The 21,272-nt window shown below is 47.0% G+C and overlaps 2 protein-coding genes across 2 annotated transcripts; one reads left to right on the top strand and one right to left on the bottom strand.

Moving 5' to 3' along the window:
* Positions 1–2,782: 2,782 nt before the first annotated feature.
* Positions 2,783–3,891, top strand: LOC128066841 (methylglutaconyl-CoA hydratase, mitochondrial-like). Its single transcript, XM_052659955.1, has one exon. It carries the CDS (start codon positions 2,783–2,785, stop codon positions 3,650–3,652), a length of 870 nt encoding a protein of 289 aa, XP_052515915.1. The 3' UTR covers positions 3,653–3,891.
* An 11,441-nt stretch (positions 3,892–15,332) lies between these two features.
* FOXA1 (forkhead box A1) lies at positions 15,333–19,091 on the bottom strand. The gene is made up of 2 exons (XM_052660003.1): positions 19,020–19,091; positions 15,333–16,667 (listed from the first exon to the last, which is right to left on the bottom strand). Exons 1-2 carry the CDS (start codon positions 19,089–19,091, stop codon positions 15,333–15,335), a joined length of 1,407 nt encoding a protein of 468 aa, XP_052515963.1.
* Positions 19,092–21,272: the final 2,181 nt, after the last annotated feature.

The raw sequence follows: 21,272 nt of genomic DNA on the forward strand, positions 1-21,272 counted from the left end.
AGGCTACTTGGAAGTGTCAAGCCAGTTTCCAAACATGAGGGGCTGTTTTGCTGTCTCAGGCTAACATACTCAGCCTCGGGGAACTATGGTGAAGGTTTGAGTAGACAGGGAAGACAGCTGTAGAAACAGAAGGGCAGCTGAGAAGAAATAGGCATTAAGGATAGGTTGGTGCCAGGGGATCTCTGGAAGGAGAGCGTTCAACGCTGCTAAGAATATTCAGAACTCTTGAGGCTTTTGAGACTTAGCAAAAGAAATAGAGTAAAAACAGAATTGAGCAAGCCACCACTGATGGTCTTCAAGAAGGAAGTTTAAGGGACAACAGGTCACATTGCAAGGCTATGGATAAGTAGAGACTGTGGGTGATGGCCACTCACTTGAAAAGTTTGGCAGTGAGAAAGCAAGGGAATGTTCACTAGAGGATTTTGAAAAACCAATTGGAGTCCCCCCTCTCCCCAAAAAATAGAAATACATGTTCAAGGCTGAGAAGAAGACTCCCTGGACATAGAAACGGGAAAAAAAATCCAGTGCCAGTAAAAACAGAAAAGACAGTCTAGGACTAAGAACTTCAAGGAAAGTGTTTGCTCTGGAGGGGAGGCAGGACTCCTCCTCCGGGACCCAGCAGAGACTGTTGGTAGAGAAACAGAAAGGCTGAGCTAGAATATAGGGTAGATGAAGGAATGGATGACAGGCAAAATTATCTTTGTTGTTGTTGTTTTTTTTTCCTTTTCAGTGAAATTAGAAATAAGATCATCTGCCAGGGGTTTGGAGAAAAGGAGATGAAAAATTTGGAGAAGATTTGAGTCATCTGCTAAGAAGTTGTTTAGTGACTCAACAAAAGATGCTGTTTTCTATTGTCATCCATTTTACTACAGAAAATGCAACTGTTGCTGTGTATTGTGAAGTGATAGAGGATTTAGAAGTAAAAGCCCTTTTATTCCCTAAAAAAAAAAAAATGAACGGGTTAGCATCTTTTTATAAAAGATGCACAAGGTACAACAAACCTCTTTCACAGGAGACCCATATTAGATTAAATATTATTTGACACAAATAATTTGTTACTTTTAATTTTGGTTTTGGGACTGTAGCTCCCAAGGGGGGATAATCTCGCTGTTTTCCAAAGCTAAATAGAACATCAACCAGAGATGACCATCATCCAGAAGGATGAATTCTATAGTATCTAGAGCAAAGAAAATCAACATTTGCACTTATAAATGGTCCCTCTACTCCCTCTTGAATTCTCTGATTATGTGTGTCTAAATAGCTGGATGTTTTGCTCACTCCCAGTATTGGGTGCAACTGAGAGATGACTTACTCAGAGGCAGTGGCAGCAGCATCAGTTTCTATGCTTGAAGGAGCCCATGCTCTTGTGAGCATCAAAAGGAGATGAAGCCTGATTAACCATTTTGAAATCTATCGGATGAGAAGAAGTCCTTACAAAACAACTTTTATACGCTTTAATTAAAAACGTGTTCCGGCAGCTCAGAGCTGAATGGGCTTCAGGGGGAGCAGGGCTGAGCCCGTTGCTATGACGACACAAAATCTTTTCAGGCCTGGCCCTTGCTCAGCACACACTCTCTGGCTCTCTCCAGCCATTAATTTGCCTCCATATCATCTCTTATTCCTTCGGTCTCTTGGTCTGTGAGTCTATAGCAGCCCCAATACTTTGCTTTTTCAGCTATGGACCCTCTCCCTTCCTCCCTTTCCCTTATCTTTTCTTCCTCACACATTCCTGACACTCTATTTTCTTGTTTCTCTTGAGAACATGTTTACCTCCTAAACTGTAAACATTAAGAAAAAAAAAATTTTGTTTCTTTGATCCCAGCATGGTAGTCATGTTTATTACCCTTCATGAGGAATCCATTCTGGGGGGTTTTGAGTATAGTCAAGAAGGATTTCACTATGTTCTACTTTTTTTTTTTTTTTAAATTTTTCAGGTTGGACACTGGCTACTATATCATGCTTTCTGTTGCTGAAGATAAGGCTAAAAGAAAAAGGTCTATGTTACTCTGTTAATTTCTGCTTATTATTAAAATCTAAGGTTGTTTCACAAACCACATCATCTGATAACAACTCTAAGTGAATGTGAGATTTTAAGTATATCCTGAAAAAAAAGGCAGATCCCACTTCATTTAAGAAGGCTATTTAAATATTTTTAAGATTATACCAAATACAGAGATTTAAATAAAACCCAACACTGTAACTTGTTATACCATATGAAACAAGAATTGGGTAGAACTTGTCCATCTCAAAACAGAACAGACAACTTGGGAGAAGCTGGTATCACTGGAATTTTGTATTCAATACATTTATAAGATAATAATATTATTATACAACTTCTTACTGTTACTCTTTGAGTCATCACAGGCCTTACAACCTTTCACTTTTATTATAATTCCAATTTTCCCTTTCACCTATTTTATTTTATAAGATGATGGAGGTGAGTGGAATGTAGTAGAAATCATTTTTCCTTTCTCATTTTTTTCCTCCCTACTTAACCCTCAATCTATTCTTACTATGATTATACTTCCAAAGTGAATTATCGGTCAAATTCCAATAAGCATCTCCTTTCTAATTGCCTGACTCAGTAGAGATGTTGTAACTTGACAGACAGGTGTAGTCTGGAGTGTTAATTCTTGGCAAAGCATGGTACAGTGGTCACTGTAGAGAAAGTGGTGAATCCTTCAGAGCCTTGGGAACCTAGAATCTGGATTCTCTGAAAGTGAAATTTAAAAGTTTAACTTCTGGGGGCAGCAACTGCGGGCCCACGCCGTAAACAGACAACATGGCGGTGGCGGCTTCTGCGGCACCTGGGGCCTTGGGCACTTTGCAGGCCAGCCGTGCCCGCTTGGTGGCCGCTTGCTGTGCGCGGCTAGGCCCCAGGTGGAGGCTGCCCGGCTCCTGGACGTGCCCGCGGGTCGACTCGACGATATGGGCCCGGGACTGGACGCCCGCGGCCGGGGGAGCGGCCCGGCAGAGGGGCTACAGCGCAGAGGTGAAGACTGAGGACGAGCTGCGGGTGCGGTACCTGGAGGAGGAGAACCGAGGAATTGTGGTGCTTGGAATAAACAGAGCCTATGCCAAAAATTCATTGAGTAAAAACCTTATAAAAATGCTTTCGAAAGCTGTGGATGCTTTACAATCTGATAAGAAAGTACGGACCATAATAGTCAGAAGTGAAGTCCCTGGGATATTCTGTGCTGGTGCTGATCTTAAGGAAAGAGCCAAAATGAGTTCCAGTGAAGTTGGTCCTTTTGTCTCCAAAATAAGAGCAATGATTAATGAAATTGCTAATCTTCCAGTGCCAACCATTGCAGCAATTGATGGACTTGCTTTAGGTGGTGGACTTGAACTGGCTTTAGCGTGTGATATAAGAGTAGCAGCTTCCTCTGCAAAAATGGGCCTGGTTGAGACAAAGTTGGCAATTATTCCTGGTGGAGGGGGAACGCAGCGACTGCCGCGTGCCATTGGGATGTCCCTGGCGAAAGAGCACATCTCTGCGCGTGTGCTTGATGGCCAAGAAGCCAAGTCAGTGGGCTTGATCAGCCATGTTCTAGAACAGAACCAGGAGGGGGACGCCGCCTACAGAAAGGCCTTGGACCTAGCAAGAGAGTTTTTACCTCAGGGACCTGTTGCAATGAGAGTGGCAAAATGAGCAATTAATCAAGGAATGGAGGTTGATTTAGTAACAGGATTAGCCATAGAAGAAGCATGTTATGCTCAGACTATTCCAACAAAAGACAGACTTGAAGGTCTTCTTGCTTTTAAAGAGAAAAGGACCCCTCGCTATAAAGGAGAATAGAAGGAACAGAAATCTTTAAAATGCCAATGTAATAAATAATACTCCTGGAAGTACCTTTCAGATCCACATATGCCTCAGCACCTGGAGTTGCAGTGACCAAAGTGAAGAACGAGTTATCTGTACCGAATTAAGTATCTGGAGTGGGCCCATCTGTGTACTTTGTTCAAATATGTATCATCATACTCATTCAGATTTGTAAGCTAGTTGTGTGTACTGTCAAAAACACCAATTCAAAATTAGGTATACATTTTTAAATACCTCCTGCATATGAGGCTTTCTGTTCTTAATTTTTTAATGTGAATAATTTATATATTATACACTCTAGGAAAAAATATTGATTGTATGTCTCCTGTGCTATAGTATGAAAATAAATTTTATTTCTATACACCAAAAAAAAAAGTTTAACTTCTCTTTAGAAGTTTAATAATGAACTTCCTCAGTGTCTTTATTAAAGAAAACTCTGACATAATATATCCCTGATAGGTCACATATAAATCTGTGTAGCACAGATTAACAAATACTCTAAACTCTCTCTAGTCTGAGGAACAGTATTTCTTTTAAATGAACCAAACTCCAGATTGGTTTCTTGATTTTGTTCTTATAAATTAAGAACTCAACACGTTTTGAGAAACTGAAGTTCTTATACCTCTTACAATTTGTTGTTGTTTAGTTGCTAAGTCGTGTCCAACTCTTTTGCAACCCCGTGGACTGTAGCCCGCCAGGCTCCTCTGTCCATGGGATTTCCCAGGCAAGAACACTGGAGTGGGCTGCTGTTTCCTTCTCCAGCGATATTCCCGACCCAGGGACTGAATGGGTCATGCATTGCCATGCCTCCTGCATTGGCAGATTCTCTACCACTGAGCCACCAGGAAGCCTACTTAGTACAATAGTCTCACATAAAGATGAAGAAGCTGCGTGATTTGGGTGGCATTCACAAATGGACCAAGTTTCCTGTTTATAATGCCAGTATAATTAAAAGGAATTGCTGAGGTTTAACTTTATTTTTCCCCTTTCAGTATTAAGAATAGAAAGTCAAATGCTTATACTTGTTAAAGGTGCTTTCCCCCCTGGGACACTATTTGGACCAATCTTAGGCGAGAATTAGAGAAAGTAAATGTGTACAGATTGGTTACATAAACAGAGACATAAACATGCAAGTATCTGAAACAGGTTTAAGGCTGAATGAAAATGGATCTTCCAAGAAGCTCGTTTAAAATGTAAGTCGAAAATATCGGAGAAAATATTCTGTTGGCAAGATGTCTTGCGTTGAAATATAGTGCTTCTCCAATACACTGATAAACTCAAGAAGTGGGAGTTCTTCAGTTCTTGACATTTAAATCTATTCTGGACTTGATTTGGGAAAACTCTGAGGGGAGTAAACTCACAGGTGTGTAAAATAGAAAACATAGTAAATCCATCTTTCCTATTACCATATACTAGAGTCCCAGGCAGTGAATCTCTGGGCTTAAAATATGCTCTGGGGTTGCACTTTAGGTAACATTGAATTCTCACTTCTACTGAAATGCTTTACATTTCCTTCCCTCCTAATTTTGCTTCATGATCGAAGATATTTACATGAAAATCATGATATTTTTTATTAGTAATTCATCCATCCTATGGCACCCTGCTCACCTGAAGTCACATAATTGTTTATATGTTGGAATTAAAGCTTTTTTGGTGGTTATTTTGAATACATTGTTACTCACAGAATAGTTCTTACATTGAGTCCAGAATGTGGTTACTCTGAAGTCCTCAAAATGTTGTAAAAATTAATCCCCAGATAGCTATACCTACATATAACTTATTCTGGTCATGCATGCTATGTTAAACTCTTACTCAAATTATTAATCTGTAAAATCTAAGTCACTGCCATCTTTACCCAGTATAAATGCCTTTCTCTCCCCAGTATTTCTAAACACGTGATAATGAACAAAGGAAGCACAGCAGTCTGCCAGGTGTGGAGTAGTATGTCACATTGAGGACGAAGATGAAACTGCTACTTGATGTTACAAAAGAGATTTTATAAAAGGTGACTTAACACCACACTGTAAATGTCTAGGTCACCAAGATTCAGATCCATTCTTTAATAAGTTAATAAAATGTGGAGTAGGGTGCAGGGGAGAAGTCATTCATTCCTTGACAATTTGTAATACAGATTTGGAGTTTGATAACTCATCTAAAGATTAGTGTTACCCATAGACTTCTTTATTAGAGATTCAGAATATCTGCAAGTCAATGTTTTACATCCTTTTTGATGTAAATGAAAACCATAAAGTCTTCATAAAAGTAAGTACATGTTTTAATGTAAGCTGTATTCAGGATGTTACTGTGTAAGACAAAAAGAGGAGAGAAAAAAACAGAAGAAAATGAAGGAAGAAAGAACTGAGGTCTTCTCCTTAACATTACCTATCACAATAGATTTTTCTCCTCCACCTCCCCTAGATTCCTAGGCCTAAAAACTGGGGGAAGTGGTCCAAGTTTCTTGGGATAAATGTGTAGTTTTCACCACTTAATGCTGAAGGGAATAAATAACAAAATTCCTGTATCTCTGTTGATGTATGGCAGAAACCAATGAATATTGTAAAGCAATCACCTTTCAATTAAAACTAATTTTTTTAAAAAAGCTAAAAACTACCCTGTTTCTCATGATGAGAATAACACCTAGCTGAAAGTCTTACATCTGAAATGCTTTTCTTGGTTTGCCCCCAAATCAACAGATCACTTAATTTATTGCTTTCATGCTTAGGGGACAGTCATAGGAACAGAAGGATCTTCTGTATGCTCTTCTAAATCCGCATATCTAATTGTGTGTGTCTCCACGCACATCCTATATCTGGCATATCTATCTACCTATCGATATCTATTATTCTAGTTGCTTAGTCCAACTCTTTGCAAACCCAGGGACTGTACCCACCAGGCTCCTCTGTCCATGAAATTCTCCAGGCAAGAATACTGGAGTGGGTAGCCATTCCCTTTTCCAGGGGATCTTCCAGACCCAGGGATTGAACCTGGTTCTCCTGCATTGTAGATGGATTCTTTATGGGTCTGAGCCACCAGAGAAACCTATAGTATATGTGTGCTGGCCCTAATGCCCTGAAGAGAAAAGTGAAGAGTCAAAGCTTCAAGATTGGAATAGCCATGACTAATTGGCGAGGGATGACTAACCCTAACCCATGGTTACTACCATAGAGCATTTTATGTATTCTCACACACACACAAAAGAAGTTTCTATTTTCTTTATTATTATTCGTTATCTGATTGAAATGAAACTGCAACACATACTGTCCACAATAATGAGTGACGGGGGAAATAGGGTTGCGTAGAAAGTACGCCTAGCAATGAGATGACTCAAATTTTAGACACAGAAGTCTTCTTTGATCTTGATTCTTAGGGAATTGCATACACGCACACGCACGCACACACACCTGAAATCAAGGTACCTAACAGTACCCGTTTTAGCCCCTGGTTTCACCTGCGTCCACTCAGGACCGCAGGTCCCGGAGGCGACTGAAAGGGCAAAGATGGCAGTGGAAGCCGGGAGGAGGCGCTCGCGTGGAGGTCGGGGTCCGGGCAGTGTCCACCCGCCCGGAAGCGAAGGTACAGCACCTCACGTCCGGGGCTGTGGCCTGGCGCCTGGGTACCGGACGTGGTGTCCGGCCGTCGGGGCTCAGGCTCCTGCCGCCGTTCTGCGATTAATGCAGGTGGCTGCTGTGCAAGCCTGAGAGCAGCGGGCTCCAGGACAGGGGCTATTTAAAGCCGGGTATATCAGTGCTGCGTTGCGAGTATAGCTGGCTTGGAGCCCAGGACGCCGGGGGGTCGGGCTGCGCCGCCAGGATGCTGAGAGCCCTTCGCGCTCAGCCGTGGGCGCAGGGCGTCCTTTCTGGCGGGCGCGCGGGGGCCCCCGCTACTTCACAGCTGGAGGCCGGGAGGGAAGAGAGTAAACACCCAGCCCTCTGGGCCGCCCTCGGGGAATGGCCGCAAAGGGAGACACGAAAAATAAATCAAGCCCGAGAGCCGCCCCGCCCCCTCCCCCGCTGCCTCCGCGGGCGGCGCCATCGGGTCCTGCAGCCTCCGGGAGGGCCCGCGCCCCCGCGCGCCGGGGGTGTCGCATCCCGGCCGGGCCGGCTGCAACTGCGCCTCAGAGCGGGTCCCAGGAGCGCGCCTCGCTGGCCTGCCCCGCCCGGCCGGGCCCCTCGGGCGGGATAGAGCCCCGCTTTGCTCTTTTCGTTGGCCAAGCACAATTGTGTTATTGGAGATAATGAATTCAATCCCCATCAAAGGGCATTAGGCTCGCCCGGGCCCTGGAGTTGCTGATGCCTTTTTTTTTTTTCTCTTAACCTGGAATGAAAGGCAGAGGAGGAAAAAAAAAAATTCTCTAGGGGAGCCTTTCCCCTGATCGCCGCTTTTGAAGTGAAGGGGCCCAGGCATTGTTGTTCACCTCGCGGCCCATACGGCTGAAGAAAGCCTGGGCTTTTGATGGGCTGAGAACCGCCTCTGCAATGAGCACCACGTCGGGCCGCGCGGCCTGCGGACAGCATATGTCTCGCGGGTGCGCCAGCACTGTCTGGCGGGCGGGCCGCAGGCCTGGCGAGAGGGGCCTCGGCCGTACCAGCTGAGAGGCTGGAACCAGAGAACAGACCCGCACCCACCAGGAGCGTCCTCTGGGGCCTGGGGTCGCAGTTCCTCGCGCCCACTTCGTGGCGTAGCGCAGGGGATGCCTTCGTGGTTAATCAGTTAAGACCCCCCGACTGGGAGCCCAGACAGCCCTTTGGAGGTGAGGCTGGGGAAGGCAGTGGGTGAAGGAGGTTGGAAGTCTTTAGGTTTAGTCACTGGGACCCAACATCTAAGGTGGCTGTCTCAGCTAGAGCTGGATAAGACTGCGGAGGTGTAACCACACCGCAGGCAGGGGCATCCGTGCCACACGCAGTTAGAATTTTTCACCTGTGACTCGAGGACACCGCGCAGGGCGACCCAGCTCCGGGCGGGGGGCGGCGGGTGAGGGCGGAACGCGGGGCGGGGGACCCGGAGGCGCACGGCCCGCTCGGCCAGCGGGGCAGGTTCTCCAGCATGCGTGGCGTCCGGGCCTCGCAGTTCTGAACCCCGGGCTGCACATTAGCATCAGATCGCTCTTTCTAAATCACTTGGTGCAGGCATTTAAGTTTGCTTACAGCGCCCTCAACGTGAACTTTCCCCACCTGGATTCGCACCCCGCGCCCCCCTCCCTCTCCTGCCGCCCGCTCGCCTCTGAACACTTTGGCCCAAGGGTCAGCAGCTAGATGCGTTCCCTTTCCTTCTCTCCCTTCCCTGTCTCCAACCCCCCTCTACCCCTCCTCAAAGGATCTGGGTTATCCGCCCCATTAATATATTAGCCAGGCATAACACAAAGGAAGCGCGTGTCAGCAGAAGGCAGTGATTCCAGGCAGAGGCGAAGAAACCTGGCCGGTGCCCTACGCTACAACACGGCTCATTGCAGTTGGAGCTTGTGAATCGGCCTCCACCTAGGAAGAAGCGGTGGAGAACGCGGCAGGAGGTGGCCCTCCGAGTTGAGGAGCTTTGGGGTTAGGCGTTCGTAGCTGGGCTATGGAACTGAAGCAGTAGGCTTCCAGGTGGGACCCAGGGCTACTGGAACGTCCCAAAAACACCCCAGTCACCTGAATCGCGCCAAGAAAATCAGCTTTCCAGGAGTGCAGCACTAGGCGGGAGTGTCCATGCTCCCTCGTGCATAATGTGTCCTTAAAATTAAATCTATAAACGAAACACTCCCCCACCCCCAAGAAGCCCCTTACATTCTTCTCATTAAATTGTTTGTGTTTTAAAATAACAACTCCTTGGTGTGTGTGTGAGAGAGAGAGAGAGACAGAGGGAGAGAGAGAGAGAAAGCGGACCTGGGACATGATCAGACAAGCAAAGGACTAACTGAAATTTCATGGGAGAGAGGGGAAAAAAACTAAGGAGGTTTCCAGTTGAAAACATTTTCCCCCTAATTCCAGGCAATGCTTGGGGGGGGGGGGGTGGTATTTCCAGGTTGTTTTTCTTAGTTTCAGGATTAAAAAAGAAAGACAAAGAAAAAGTCCCTGGTGTGTAATGTTGAAGAGGAGTTGAGAAAAGAAATAGAAAGTCAACCTAAGGCAACCTCACTCACACTGAGTGGCACTGACCAGCCCCTGTCTCAACTTGCTCTGGATGTGCCTTGACTGGCATCCCACTTGAATTCTGAGGTCTTCAAGCATTTATTCCATTCAAGCCCTTTCCTTCCCGGATTTTGAGAAAGAATATTCTGCTTTTATACTCTAAGTTGACTAGGACATAGAGAACCCCAAAACATCAGGAAGTGATATCTAGAAGGAGGGATGCTCCTCACTTTCCAGGCTGCAGAGGGGAGCTCATGCTCACCATGAGCTTTGCTCTTACACTGTGCACTTAAGAGCTAATATAATTGGAGAAATGAGGAAATTAGAAAGGTAGCAAGGGAGAATTTCCCCTTTGTCAGATTAAAAGACGTATTCATAAGGAGGAAAATGCATGCACTTTACAAGTTAAAGTTGAATAGAATGGATATGTTCCAGCCCCAAATTGCTTACTAGTATGATGGCTGGAGAAGGAAAAAAAAAAAAAAGATGAAGGCTGCAGTCCCAGCTGTCCAAAGTTCAATGAACTGAGTTAGACCAGGAGCTAAAAAGAGAAACACCAGTGGAAACATTATGGCCTCAAACTTTACTATTTGGAAAGGGGGGGGGGATGAGAATATTTAAAGTAATCTGTTTTTAAATGTTAATTGGATACACTAGGATCATTTGTAGAAAATAAAAACTTGAATAAATGACTTCTTAAAAACCTTTTCTCTCTCCAAATGGATTCTATTTTTAAGTAGTAAGGTTGTAAAACCTTCCAAGTTATTTCATTTTATTACATTCTTACTCTCACAAGTTTCTACATATGCCAATGATTCTTTCAGTTCAGGAAAAGCTTATTCTAGATTTCAGCATAATTTCATTTCCTATTTAGTCCAAGGTAGCTTACAAATAATCACCTTTTTGCACATAATTATCTTGAAGTAATTAGACATTATCTTAACTCCATTTAGTTGCAAAACACATTTTACTACAATTCAAATAAGCAATTTAAATTTGATTTTTGAAAGTAAAACATTTAAACTATTTATTACATAATTTAAACAATTATCTTTTTAAAGCATGTTTCCTCTTGACATATTGAAGTATCACATTAAAATACATTATAGCTAAATGTTCTGCAATATTACTGCTAGATCAACAGAAGACCAATTGATCTTGAGGAAAGGTTAATTAATTTGGGCTACAGGTCTTCTACACTGGCCTGCATTGAGAGGAATTTGTATCGATCACAGAAGTTTTCTGCAAAGAAATGTAATAAGCATTTTCGTGGAATTGAGATCAATTATTTAAAGTGCCAAAACAACGAAGTTTTCAATTTCTATCACTCCAGGAATTCTTTACTGCCGTGGCTTATTCAACTCTGCTAGACTCCTGAGTAAAATAATGTTTTTGATACTTTCAGTGATATCAATCGGGTATCTAGCTTTCAGAGACTGAAAACAGAAGTTGAGAACTTTAATAGAATTTTCTTTGTTTAATCCCTCCTGCCATAATGATTCTCACCAGTTTTTTGTACTATGAGGGGATCGCGAAGGGACAATGGAAATTAAATTTTATCTTCGGTTTAAACACTGGTAGCTATCCTGTGGAAAACGCTGAGCTGCTTTCTACTTGGAAACACATTTAAGTTGTGGAGTTTCTGAACACAACCAGGGAGCTTTTCTTCATCCCTAAATTTATTAATTTAAAAAAATGTTTCAGGCCTGGGACAAGGTGAAGGTAACTTCTGAAGCTCCCCTCCCCAACACTATACTCACTCTCAAAACCTTTTTCTTGTTTTCTAAAAATGTTTGCTCTGCGGCTAGTCAGTGGATCAGAGGGCCTCCCGAGCTTTGCACACGGGTCTAAAGGAAGGTTTTTCCCTTCTCGTTCCCTCCCTCCTCCTCGGGAGACCCCTCCCCCACCTCGGGCGAAATTCCTAAATAGAGCGAGTCCGGTGGACCGCGGCTGAGCGGTCAGCATCCCCTTTCCGGCCGTCTGCTGCAGGAGCGTCCGAGGTGTAGAAATCTGGAAGCTCCGGGACAAAAAGGGAGGTGGGAGGGGGTCGCGGGAAGGCGGCGCGCTCCGGGAGGGTTCCAGCACTCCCTCGGAACCACAGATGTTTTCCTCCTGGCCCTGGGGCTCCGCGTCCCAGCCCCGGGCGTTCCGGCATTTGTGTGTCCCGGTTTCCGAGGAAGGGATTACGCAGCGGGAGCAGCCGCGGCAGCGCGGGCGTTGGGGCCGCAGGAGCGGTAACGAGGCGCCTGGCCTTCTTTGTTGACTTTTAGGTCTCGGGCTCAACAGAAGATTTATTCGCTAGGAGGGGAAAATGCCCAAACAATGAAGAACTAACTGCACTTGTCACCTCGAGATGCTTGCGGTCCTTCTCTCTGTCCTCCTTCCCCGGCAACCGGACGCGCCGGCGCCCAGCCCGCGCGCGTCCTAGCACACCGGGCGCAGATGGCATCGCCCAAAGGTGGCCGAGGGTGCGGTTGGAAAATAGTCTGAGAAGCCCATGAGGCGATCCCCGCTCCCCGCGATCCACGGGCTAGCTCCCCAGGCGGGTCTCCAGAGTGGCCTCGGCCGTAAACCCGCCGCGCACCGTCCCCCGCGAACCTTGAAAAAGTCTCCGCCAAGTAAGAGACCAAGAACTGAGGCCGACTTAAGCCTGGTGGGTGAATGCAAGACACTTTATTGCTAATATGTTAGAAAAAGGGAAGGGAACAAAGTAAGACGATTTAGGTTCCGGGTAAGATTCCGAGGATCAAGCTCATGCCTTTATATTACTTTTGGAACTCGAATTTGCCAACGTTGCCCATTGTATAAATATAAATAACTATTGGGATTGAAAGCTTTTCCCTCTCTTTGAGACTTTAACGTCCTTCCGAGAGGCGTCTAAATTAAATTTTGAAGTTACTCAAATCAATAGTTTCCATCTCCTCCTTTTATTAGCTGAACTGAGAGCGAGGGGTTGAATTTCTGGATTTTTCTCAAGTGCTACATGGCACCCCTTCTCTCATCTGGGGAGGCAATTACTCGATAATTAAGGGACTCACACAGCTCTTTTTATCTTGTCCGCGGTAAGGAGTAGGCGATCAAAGTAAAGGCTGTCCAAGTTCAAGCCCTGGCTAGGATGGAGTTCATACACAAGGGCTCAGGCAGGCCAGCCTCTGCTGGGGCTAGTGTTGTTATTGTTGATGTCAATCCGACGAGGCTTACAAAGAAATAGGTGGACTGGAAAGTGAGCCTACTATCAAAGGAGATTACTGATTTTGTGATCTCAACCAACTGTAGAGGTGTGAAGTTGCATTCGAAAGCTTCTTAGAAGGCGAACAAATCATCAGTTTTTAAGTTCTCAGGGAAAAAAAAATTTTTGAAACAATATTTTTTAAAAATACCTTCACAAAATACAAAATACCCACAACCCTGAAACGTCCTGGTGGCACAAAGCTTCCCCTGCAGGAGTGAATTGACCCAGGCCTCCCTGGGCCTCCTCTAAAGCTGCCATGATGGTTAAATTTTGTCTCTCCTTTAATAAAAAGACCGTTCCGGATTCCTCTCTTGTAGACAACTTAATTTTATCGGCTACATCTGATATTTTATTCTCACTCAAATACTTTTCAGATAAAGGAAAATGATACACTGGAGAAGGGGGGGAGGTAGTTAAATTAATAATATTTGAGTTCATTGTAGAAAGGCTCAAAGGAAGCACAGAAGACTTCAGCCCTTGTCAAAAATTGAAGTAAACATTACAAGGAATAAAGAATCTTTCAAAAACTCAATTCTTAGGATATTAAATCAATTTATCTACCTTTTTATTTATCTACTTTTATTGAATCTCCTTAATTACTTTTTCCTAGCTACACATTCATATAATAAAAATAAAAAAAAATTTTTAAGATTCTTTTCGTTTTTGTCATTTCTATTCAGTGTTGGGCTTTGAAAAATATTCAGAAAATCCATTTTGGATTTAATTAAGGAAAATAGCAGAAGTTTTCTTTTTGTTAACATTTGATTTATTTAAAGTCCTTAGCTGCAAATGATCAAGAACATATTCCACAGCTTAAAATTTCTCATTTTCATTATTTAAATCAAAATATTTTGATTACAATCACACTGATAAAAATTAACATTTTATTTTGTAATTTTAACCATCATTTAAAGCAATTTCAGCTGTAAAGAAAAAAATAAACCATGCAATAAATTAACATTGAGAAAGCGAAGAGGAATAATAATGGAACCCGTCTGGCTATACTAACACCATGTCCAACTGTGAAAAGTGCATTAACACTGAATGAAACAAGCACACGATGGCAATAATTAAAATGGCCACAATCAATTGGATTTTGGAATCTTGGACCAAATTTTGAAATACAGCTCCCTATAACTTATCTCTCCTCCAAGACTGTAATAGTATTCCCCCCCCTTTTTTTTTCTGGAAAAAAAATATCCTTTAAATGGTATAAATACAAAGAAGCTAATTTTACACATGTTATATGACCTCAGAATGACATGACCATGGCCCTCTGCAAAACAAGGAGTAGAGTTATTGACAAGGGCAATTCTCAAGGAATTGATTCCCAGGGCTATGTGTGGTTGGAGAGGAGGGGAAGAGGGTGTCTTTGTAACTTCTTGGTCCGGCAACTCAAGAGCAGGTATATCACTGACCTATTACCTTTCTATGTTATATAAATATATGGATGATGTCTACATATCTGAGCATGTGCATAAATAAGTTCATATATATGATAGATATGTATTTCATTTAGAGACATCTGCTATCTGAATGTATCTGAAATGCAAGCTGAAAAAAAGTGGCTCTAATCTGTTTATGTTTTGCTGTGTAACAGCAGCACTGTCCTTCAATACTTTTAACAGTCCTGGTGTCTACTTGTTTCTTCACCCTTTCAGTTCTTATGGTTAAGAGTATTGCCATGGACCTGTAAACTGTGTGTCTGTGTGTGGGGGGGTGGGGGAGGGGAATCAGGTGAGGAGGGGAAAAAAAGCACAAATACTTTACAAGCTTGACCATCTTTCTTTCTTTTTAAATAAATCCTGCACAGACTAAAACATGTCTGCAGGGGGGAAAGAGGGAAGAAAGGGAGAAGGACAAGGAAGCAGGAGGATTTATATATATATACACTTGTGGATCATTAAACTTCGCAGGACAACTTTTTTTGGTCTGAGGTTGGTTTTCTTTGTAATAATATACACAAGGCGTTTTGAACAACAGTAACAAAGTAACAGTCTTTTGCACTAGGGGAAAGATTGTGCACACACACAAAAAAGGAAATAAAAATAGTTGGGATTTCATGATGCTGCTGTCGGCTTGGTATGTGTGGCTTTGTTTGCTGTTGATTTCTCTCTCTCTCTCCTGCTACCAGCATGGCCATGCCAGACAGACCCCCGGTCCCAGGGAGCTAAGAAGTGTTTAGAACGGGTCTGGAATACACACCTTGGTAGTAGGCTGGCTCCAGGGCTGAGGGCTCAATGGGGCTCCTCGTGGCCACCGAGGCGCCGCCGAGGGGCAAGCTGGCGGGCAATGCGCTGCCATAGGGCGAGTACTGTAGTGCCTGCTCGTACGCCTTGAAGTCCAACTTGTGCTGCTGCTCCGAGGAGGACATGAGGTTGTTGATGGAGAAAGGATGGTTGAAGGAGTAGTGAGGGTCCCCTTTCATGTGCAGCTGGGACTCGTGGGGTGCCAGGCCATGCGCCGGGTGGGAGGGGGGCACAGATACCAGCGCCCCGGGCCCAGAGCTGATCGGAGGAGCAGCCGAGGTGGCTGGAGTCTTCAACTCCGAGGCGCCCCCTGTCGCCGCCGCCCCGCCGTGGTCCAGAGTCTGGGGGCTGGCGGCGGGCCCGGGGGCCGGCGCGCCCTCTAGCTGGCCGGCCTTCCCGTGCACACCGCGATGAAGGGGCGAGTCGGCGCTGGGGTTGGCAGCGCTCGAGGGGTCCTTGCGGCTCTCTGGGCCACCCTTGGGGCCGCCGCTGCCGCTCCCGCCCCCGGGGCCCGGCTGCTTCTCGCACTTGAAGCGCTTCTGGCGGCGCAAGTAACAGCCGTTCTCGAACATGTTGCCGGAGTCCGGGTGCAGCGTCCAATAGGAACCCTTGCCCGGCTTGTCCGGGGAGCGGGCCACTTTGACAAAGCAGTCGTTGAAGGAGAGCGAGTGGCGGATGGAGTTCTGCCAGCGCTGCTGGTTCTGCCGGTAATAGGGGAAGAGGTCCATGATCCACTGATAGATCTCGCTCAGCGTGAGCATCTTGCTGGGCGCCTGCTGGATGGCCATGGTGATGAGAGAGATGTACGAGTAGGGCGGCTTGGCGTGAGGGTAGCTGCGCTTGAAAGTCTTGGCGTCGCCGCCGCCGCCGCCAGCGCGGCTGCGGCCCAGGTTGGACGGCGCGTACGCCATGGGGCTCATGCACGGGTTCATGGCGGCCGCGTAGGGCCCCAGGCCATTCATGGAGGCCGCCGGCTGCGCGCCCATAGCCCCCATGCCGCCTGGGCTCAGCGTCGTCCCCATGGCCGTCACGCCCGCCGTCATGCTATTCATGGCGCCCGCAGAGCCGCCGGGCATGCCAGCCACCGCCCCGGGGCTCAGCCCGGCTCCCAGGCCCGGGTTTGCGTAGGACATGTTGAACGAAGCCGGGGTCATGTTGCCGCTCGTGCTCATGGTGTTCATGGTCATGTAGGTGTTCATGGAATTCATGGTGCCCAGACCCGAGTTCATGTTGCTGACCGGGACGGAGGAGTAGGCCTGGAGCGGAGACAGCGTGAAGAGGCCCCGAAGGGCTGAGTTAGCAGTGGGCGCGCTGGCGGCTACTGGCCCCCCGGCAAATCCGAAAACGAGAACTCGAGGCCATTTCTGCAAAGTCTAAGATCCCCCAACCAGGGGCAAACCGGCGGGCGCCCTCCCCAGAGCCAGCAAAGAGATGTCGTGCACGGCAGGGGGGGAAATCCTAGCTCGGCAGGCATGAAAGCCAAGAACTCACAGAAAATGTCCCCAGGAAGATGTGTAATCGCCTTACACGCCGGGCTTAGGGGCCGGCTTCTGGGGCCCCTCCATCGCCTCTATCCACGCCAGGCCGGTATCCCACTTTCCACCCCAGATCGGGCCTCGGCAAAGCCGTCCTTTTGCTTGAAAGGAGTTAAAACTCCGAAAATAGAATTAATATCTCGGATCCTCGGCTTATTCACTCCACCTTAAGCGTGCGGTGGGTATGACAGTGCTTCCCTCCATGCCCCAGCCCCCACCCTTAGGCGGGCAACATCCCCAGATTTGCACCCATCTCGCCTAAGCCTGCCAGGCCTGGGCTGACCACCTAGCGGCCCGTGCTGTTTCGGGTGACAGTTAACCTCTCCCTGATAGAGCAAATCATCCATGGCCATATGACCAAACATTTCCAAACAATTGGCTTTACTGTCTTAGCAGCTTTCACCAAATGGTGACTTTTTGTTGTTCATTATATTTAGAAGTAGTGTTTTCCATCTACTTGTAGCAACTGTAATATTAAAAGGGAAAAAACTCAGAAGTTGAGTAACTTTTTGGAAAAAATAGATATATAATAGGAGAAAGAATAGGGGAGGGTACATAATAATATCAATGCATAACCTACATTTACATTTACAGCCATTCATAAACTTGAACTAATTTCATTACCTATTTCCAGGCCCCTAATGTCTGAAAATTTTGGTGACAAAATTTACAGAAATAATCACATTTTTTACATAGTCTGATATTTTGCCACTGATCATCTCAAAACCTGGCTTTCGAAACTATATGAATAGTATCAAATACTTTAAAATTCAAAAATCAAAGTCCACTTGCTTTCTCTTAATGCTATTCTACTTCCCAATTCTAACCTGTAAAGAAGCTCTTTTCATAGAGAATTTAACTCACTAGTGAGTGGAGATGACTGTACCTGAATTAAATCTGAGGAAGTGTTCTGAGCTTCTTAAATCATCAGTAGGGGAAAACTCTTATCAATGGCAATCTGAGAATGCACTAGATATGTTAAAAATATAGAGTATAGAAATGTAAAAACTACTTATCTGTTAACTTACTAAAAATAATAATATCCTTACATTTATTTTCATCCGAAAACATGACTTTATTTGAAAACATAAAAGGTGAACAAACATTTAATTAGGCACACATTCTGCTATAGTATGCAAATAAACTCGGGATAGGTTTGTGAATATATACACATATAAATTTAAATAAATTAATTACCATGAAAATATTTCTTGATTTTATGTTTTTCTGTCCATGTCTTAAAGTATATTTTACTTTTCCTCTTCCCAAGATTATCCAAGGCAGTTTCAATAAACGTTTTCAATAATGGTAAATTTTTGGAGGGTAATCGCCAGTTATTAACAGAGAAATACTTTTAGGAGTAGGGTCCTGCCTGTACCTGGTTTTCCTCGCAATCCCTTTGTGCACACTGTGTTGATAAAATAAACCACACGAACGTGCCACCAAGGGGACAATGAAGAGAAACAGGTTCTCCGCCCGCCCGGAGTGCTGGAGGAAAAGTCAGCTCGCACTAGCGCCACCCAGCGGTTCTAAACAGGAAGAAGCACACTTCTCTCCAAACAGGCTTTTGAAGAACTTTTACAAAATTTCGGAATCATTTCATTATCAAGATTCGCATTATTAGCGGCTGCGCGCTTTCATCAGAAGACATCTGAGAATTCAACTACGGCAGGAAGAAACTGCCCCGCAGGCAAATTCTAGCCTTTTCATACTTGCCTCAAACTCATGCCTCCGCCAGCCAGCCAACCCGCGCGAGGCACCCGGGTCTGGGCTCTGGCTCCCGTTCTCCGCAAGCAAGAGGCAAGTGTGTCCCAGAGAGCGGGTGCTTTCACAGCAAGTTTCTTAAAACCGTCTCGCCCGCTCTGAGCGCCGATCGCCGGAATCCCGTCCCCGGGCCGGGCTGAGGATCCGGCCCCAAGGCCCGTTTAGCCAAGGCCCGGCCGGGGCTAACCGGGGTGGGTAGGCACCGGTGGCACGGAGGAGGCGCCCCAGTCCGCCCGCTGCCCGCCTCGCCTCGTTTCCCCCGTCCCAGCACTGGCTCCAGGAACGTCCCGCCTGCCGCCCGCCTCTCACCTCCTGTGTGTCCGCATAGTAGCTGTTCCAGTCGCTGCTCTCGTGCCCTTCCATCTTCACAGTCCCTAACATCCTGGAGCCACCCTGCTCGCTGCAACCATCCAGCCCTGTGCGAAGCGACTGGCAGCCGCGCGGCCCGGGGCGGGGGGCGGGGAGCCGAGCCGCTGCAGTCACCCGAGCGCCCGCGCCGGCCCAACGCCACCCTAGCGAGGAGGAAGCCAGGAGCTGCGGGGCGCGGCGTGCTCGGCGGCGGCGGCGGCGGCGGCGGCGGGGCGGGCGGGGGCAGGCGGCGGCCGCGGAGCGCGGCGCCGGGGAGCGCCTCCGCGGGAAGTGAGCTGGCGGCCTCTGCGAGATGAGTGCAGTTGAGCTGATGTGGATCTTACGTCGCTCGAGTGCCCACCTCCTCGTCCTCTCCCCATTTGTCCGCCGCACAAAGACGCTCGCACCTACAAAGCCCGAGGTGCACCTGCGAGGCGGCCGCCCGCCAGTCCGGCCGCCGCGCCTCCCGCCCCGCCGCGCCGCCGCCGCCGCGCGCGCCCCCTGGGCCCCCTCCCGCCGCGCCCCCTCCCCCAAACCCGACCCTCACTTTGTTTGCCAAGCGGCGTAATTGGTTTAAGCCGGGAGGCTGGGGGAATGAGGGAAACCCGGGTGGTGGTGGTGGAGGCGGGGTGGGGTGTGTGTGTGTAACCCCTCTTTGGAAGAGGAAAAAAGAAAAATAGGCGGGGCCGGGAGTGCTAGCGAGGGTTTTGGATGGGAACCGCGCAGCCGATGAAGCGCTGGGGGCGGTGGCGTTGGAGCCCGGGCTCCTGGGGGTAGAGCCGGCTACATGACCCCAGGGTTCCCCTGGGGGACCTTCGGCCCTCGGTGCTGCGACCCCGTCCCGCGCCCCTCCTGCCTCCTACTATTCTGCCCGCTTCCAGCTCCCGCCCTTCTGATTCCTGACCTAAAAGTTCAACCCCGGGAGACTGGAAAATTCAGACTTCCTCCTCCCACCCCCGGCCCCCGCCCCGGACTTCAGGATTGAAAAAGGAAAAAGCCCCACTTTTGCCCAGTCACTAGAAACTCGGCCATCTGAGTCAGCCGAGCCAGGTGACGTTAGGCCGATCCCGGCTCCTGGCTAGCAGAGTGGAGACGCTGCCACGAAACCCGTACCTGCGGCTAAGAGCAGGTGAGTCACAACACCGTTTTATATCTTTATGACATAACTTTTTTTTTCCACCTCGATCCGCTCTACTCCCCCTGTCATCTGCAGCGATCATGAAGAGGAAGAAACTGAGAACAGATGTCTATGTGATAGGGCAGGCGGACCCGAGTCGGGCCGTCCTCCCTCTGCCCAGCTCCTCCTCCCGCCCCCCTTCCGCAGCCTCGGGGACTGAGCTGGAGGCGACCGTCTGGTTTCTGATAGGGAAAGGTCAGGGGGAGGGGACATCTCCCTAAATACGCGCCGGGAGAGGCTGGGCTCGGGCGCGGGAAAGCATCTACTCGGCTAGAGAGGTGCCAGGCCGAAGCCAGCGGTGGTGACGGCGGTGCTTGGTCCCATCTCTGATCTGGAGTGGCCGGGCTGGGACTGGACATCCGTGGGAAGTGCTTCTTCAGGCAAAGCCTCTTGGCTTCCATGAGACTCTGGGTAGTGGCTTGCCCACAAGCCCTGGGGAGGACCAACTAAAGTGACTGGGTGGTAGGCAGTGAGTTGGTGAGAGGTTGTGCTATGGTGATTGTGTGGTTCTGAGTGTGTGTGTGTGTGTGACCATGTATGTGCTGTACTTTCGGAGAACCACTAGGTTTAAGTAGCAATAAAAAATCTTTCCAAAAGGACTAAGAATCCGCGAAATATTGGCAAAGTTTTAAACTGTTATTAATCTCATTTTAAGAAATGTGTTTTAACTTGTCTTCCAAACAGATTCCTTTCCCCCCCTGTGCTTTGTTCTTACAAACCTTTCTTCCTTGAAATCTGGCAAGAGAATCACATTAAATCCTTGAACCAAACAAATCTCTTAAATCAGCAGGAGAGCATGAGAGGGTGAAGATGTGTAGTTAAGGAAATAAAAAAAGATAAAAGCATTGGATTCCAATTCCTTTAAGAAAAAAAAAAGGGAGGGTGGTGGTAGTGAGTAACGTCACATTGTAAGGAAAGGCTTGAAAGTGAAATTAAATCACCTGGAACTCAGCAGCCAGTCGCCCTCCCCAACTGCAGCCTGTCCCTGGGACTGCAAGCCAGTCCCATCAATTTGTGTAAATGTATCTGCAAACGTG

Source organism: Budorcas taxicolor, chromosome 21 (genome assembly GCF_023091745.1).
Source record: "Budorcas taxicolor isolate Tak-1 chromosome 21, Takin1.1, whole genome shotgun sequence".
Taxonomy (NCBI): Eukaryota; Metazoa; Chordata; class Mammalia; order Artiodactyla; family Bovidae; genus Budorcas; species Budorcas taxicolor.

What these genes read in the sequence shown, in the direction of transcription:
- LOC128066841 (XM_052659955.1), top strand. Translation starts at nt 2,783, where the DNA reads ATGGCGGTGGCGGCTTCTGCGGCACCTGGGGCCTTGGGCACTTTGCAG.
- FOXA1 (XM_052660003.1), bottom strand. Translation starts at nt 19,091, where the DNA reads ATGTTAGGGACTGTGAAGATGGAAGGGCACGAGAGCAGCGACTGGAAC. An exon ending in ACTATGCGGACACACAGGAG is followed by an intron (nt 16,668 to 19,019) that starts GTGAGAGGCGGG and finishes TCTCCGCTCCAG; the next exon opens with GCCTACTCCTCCGTCCCGGT.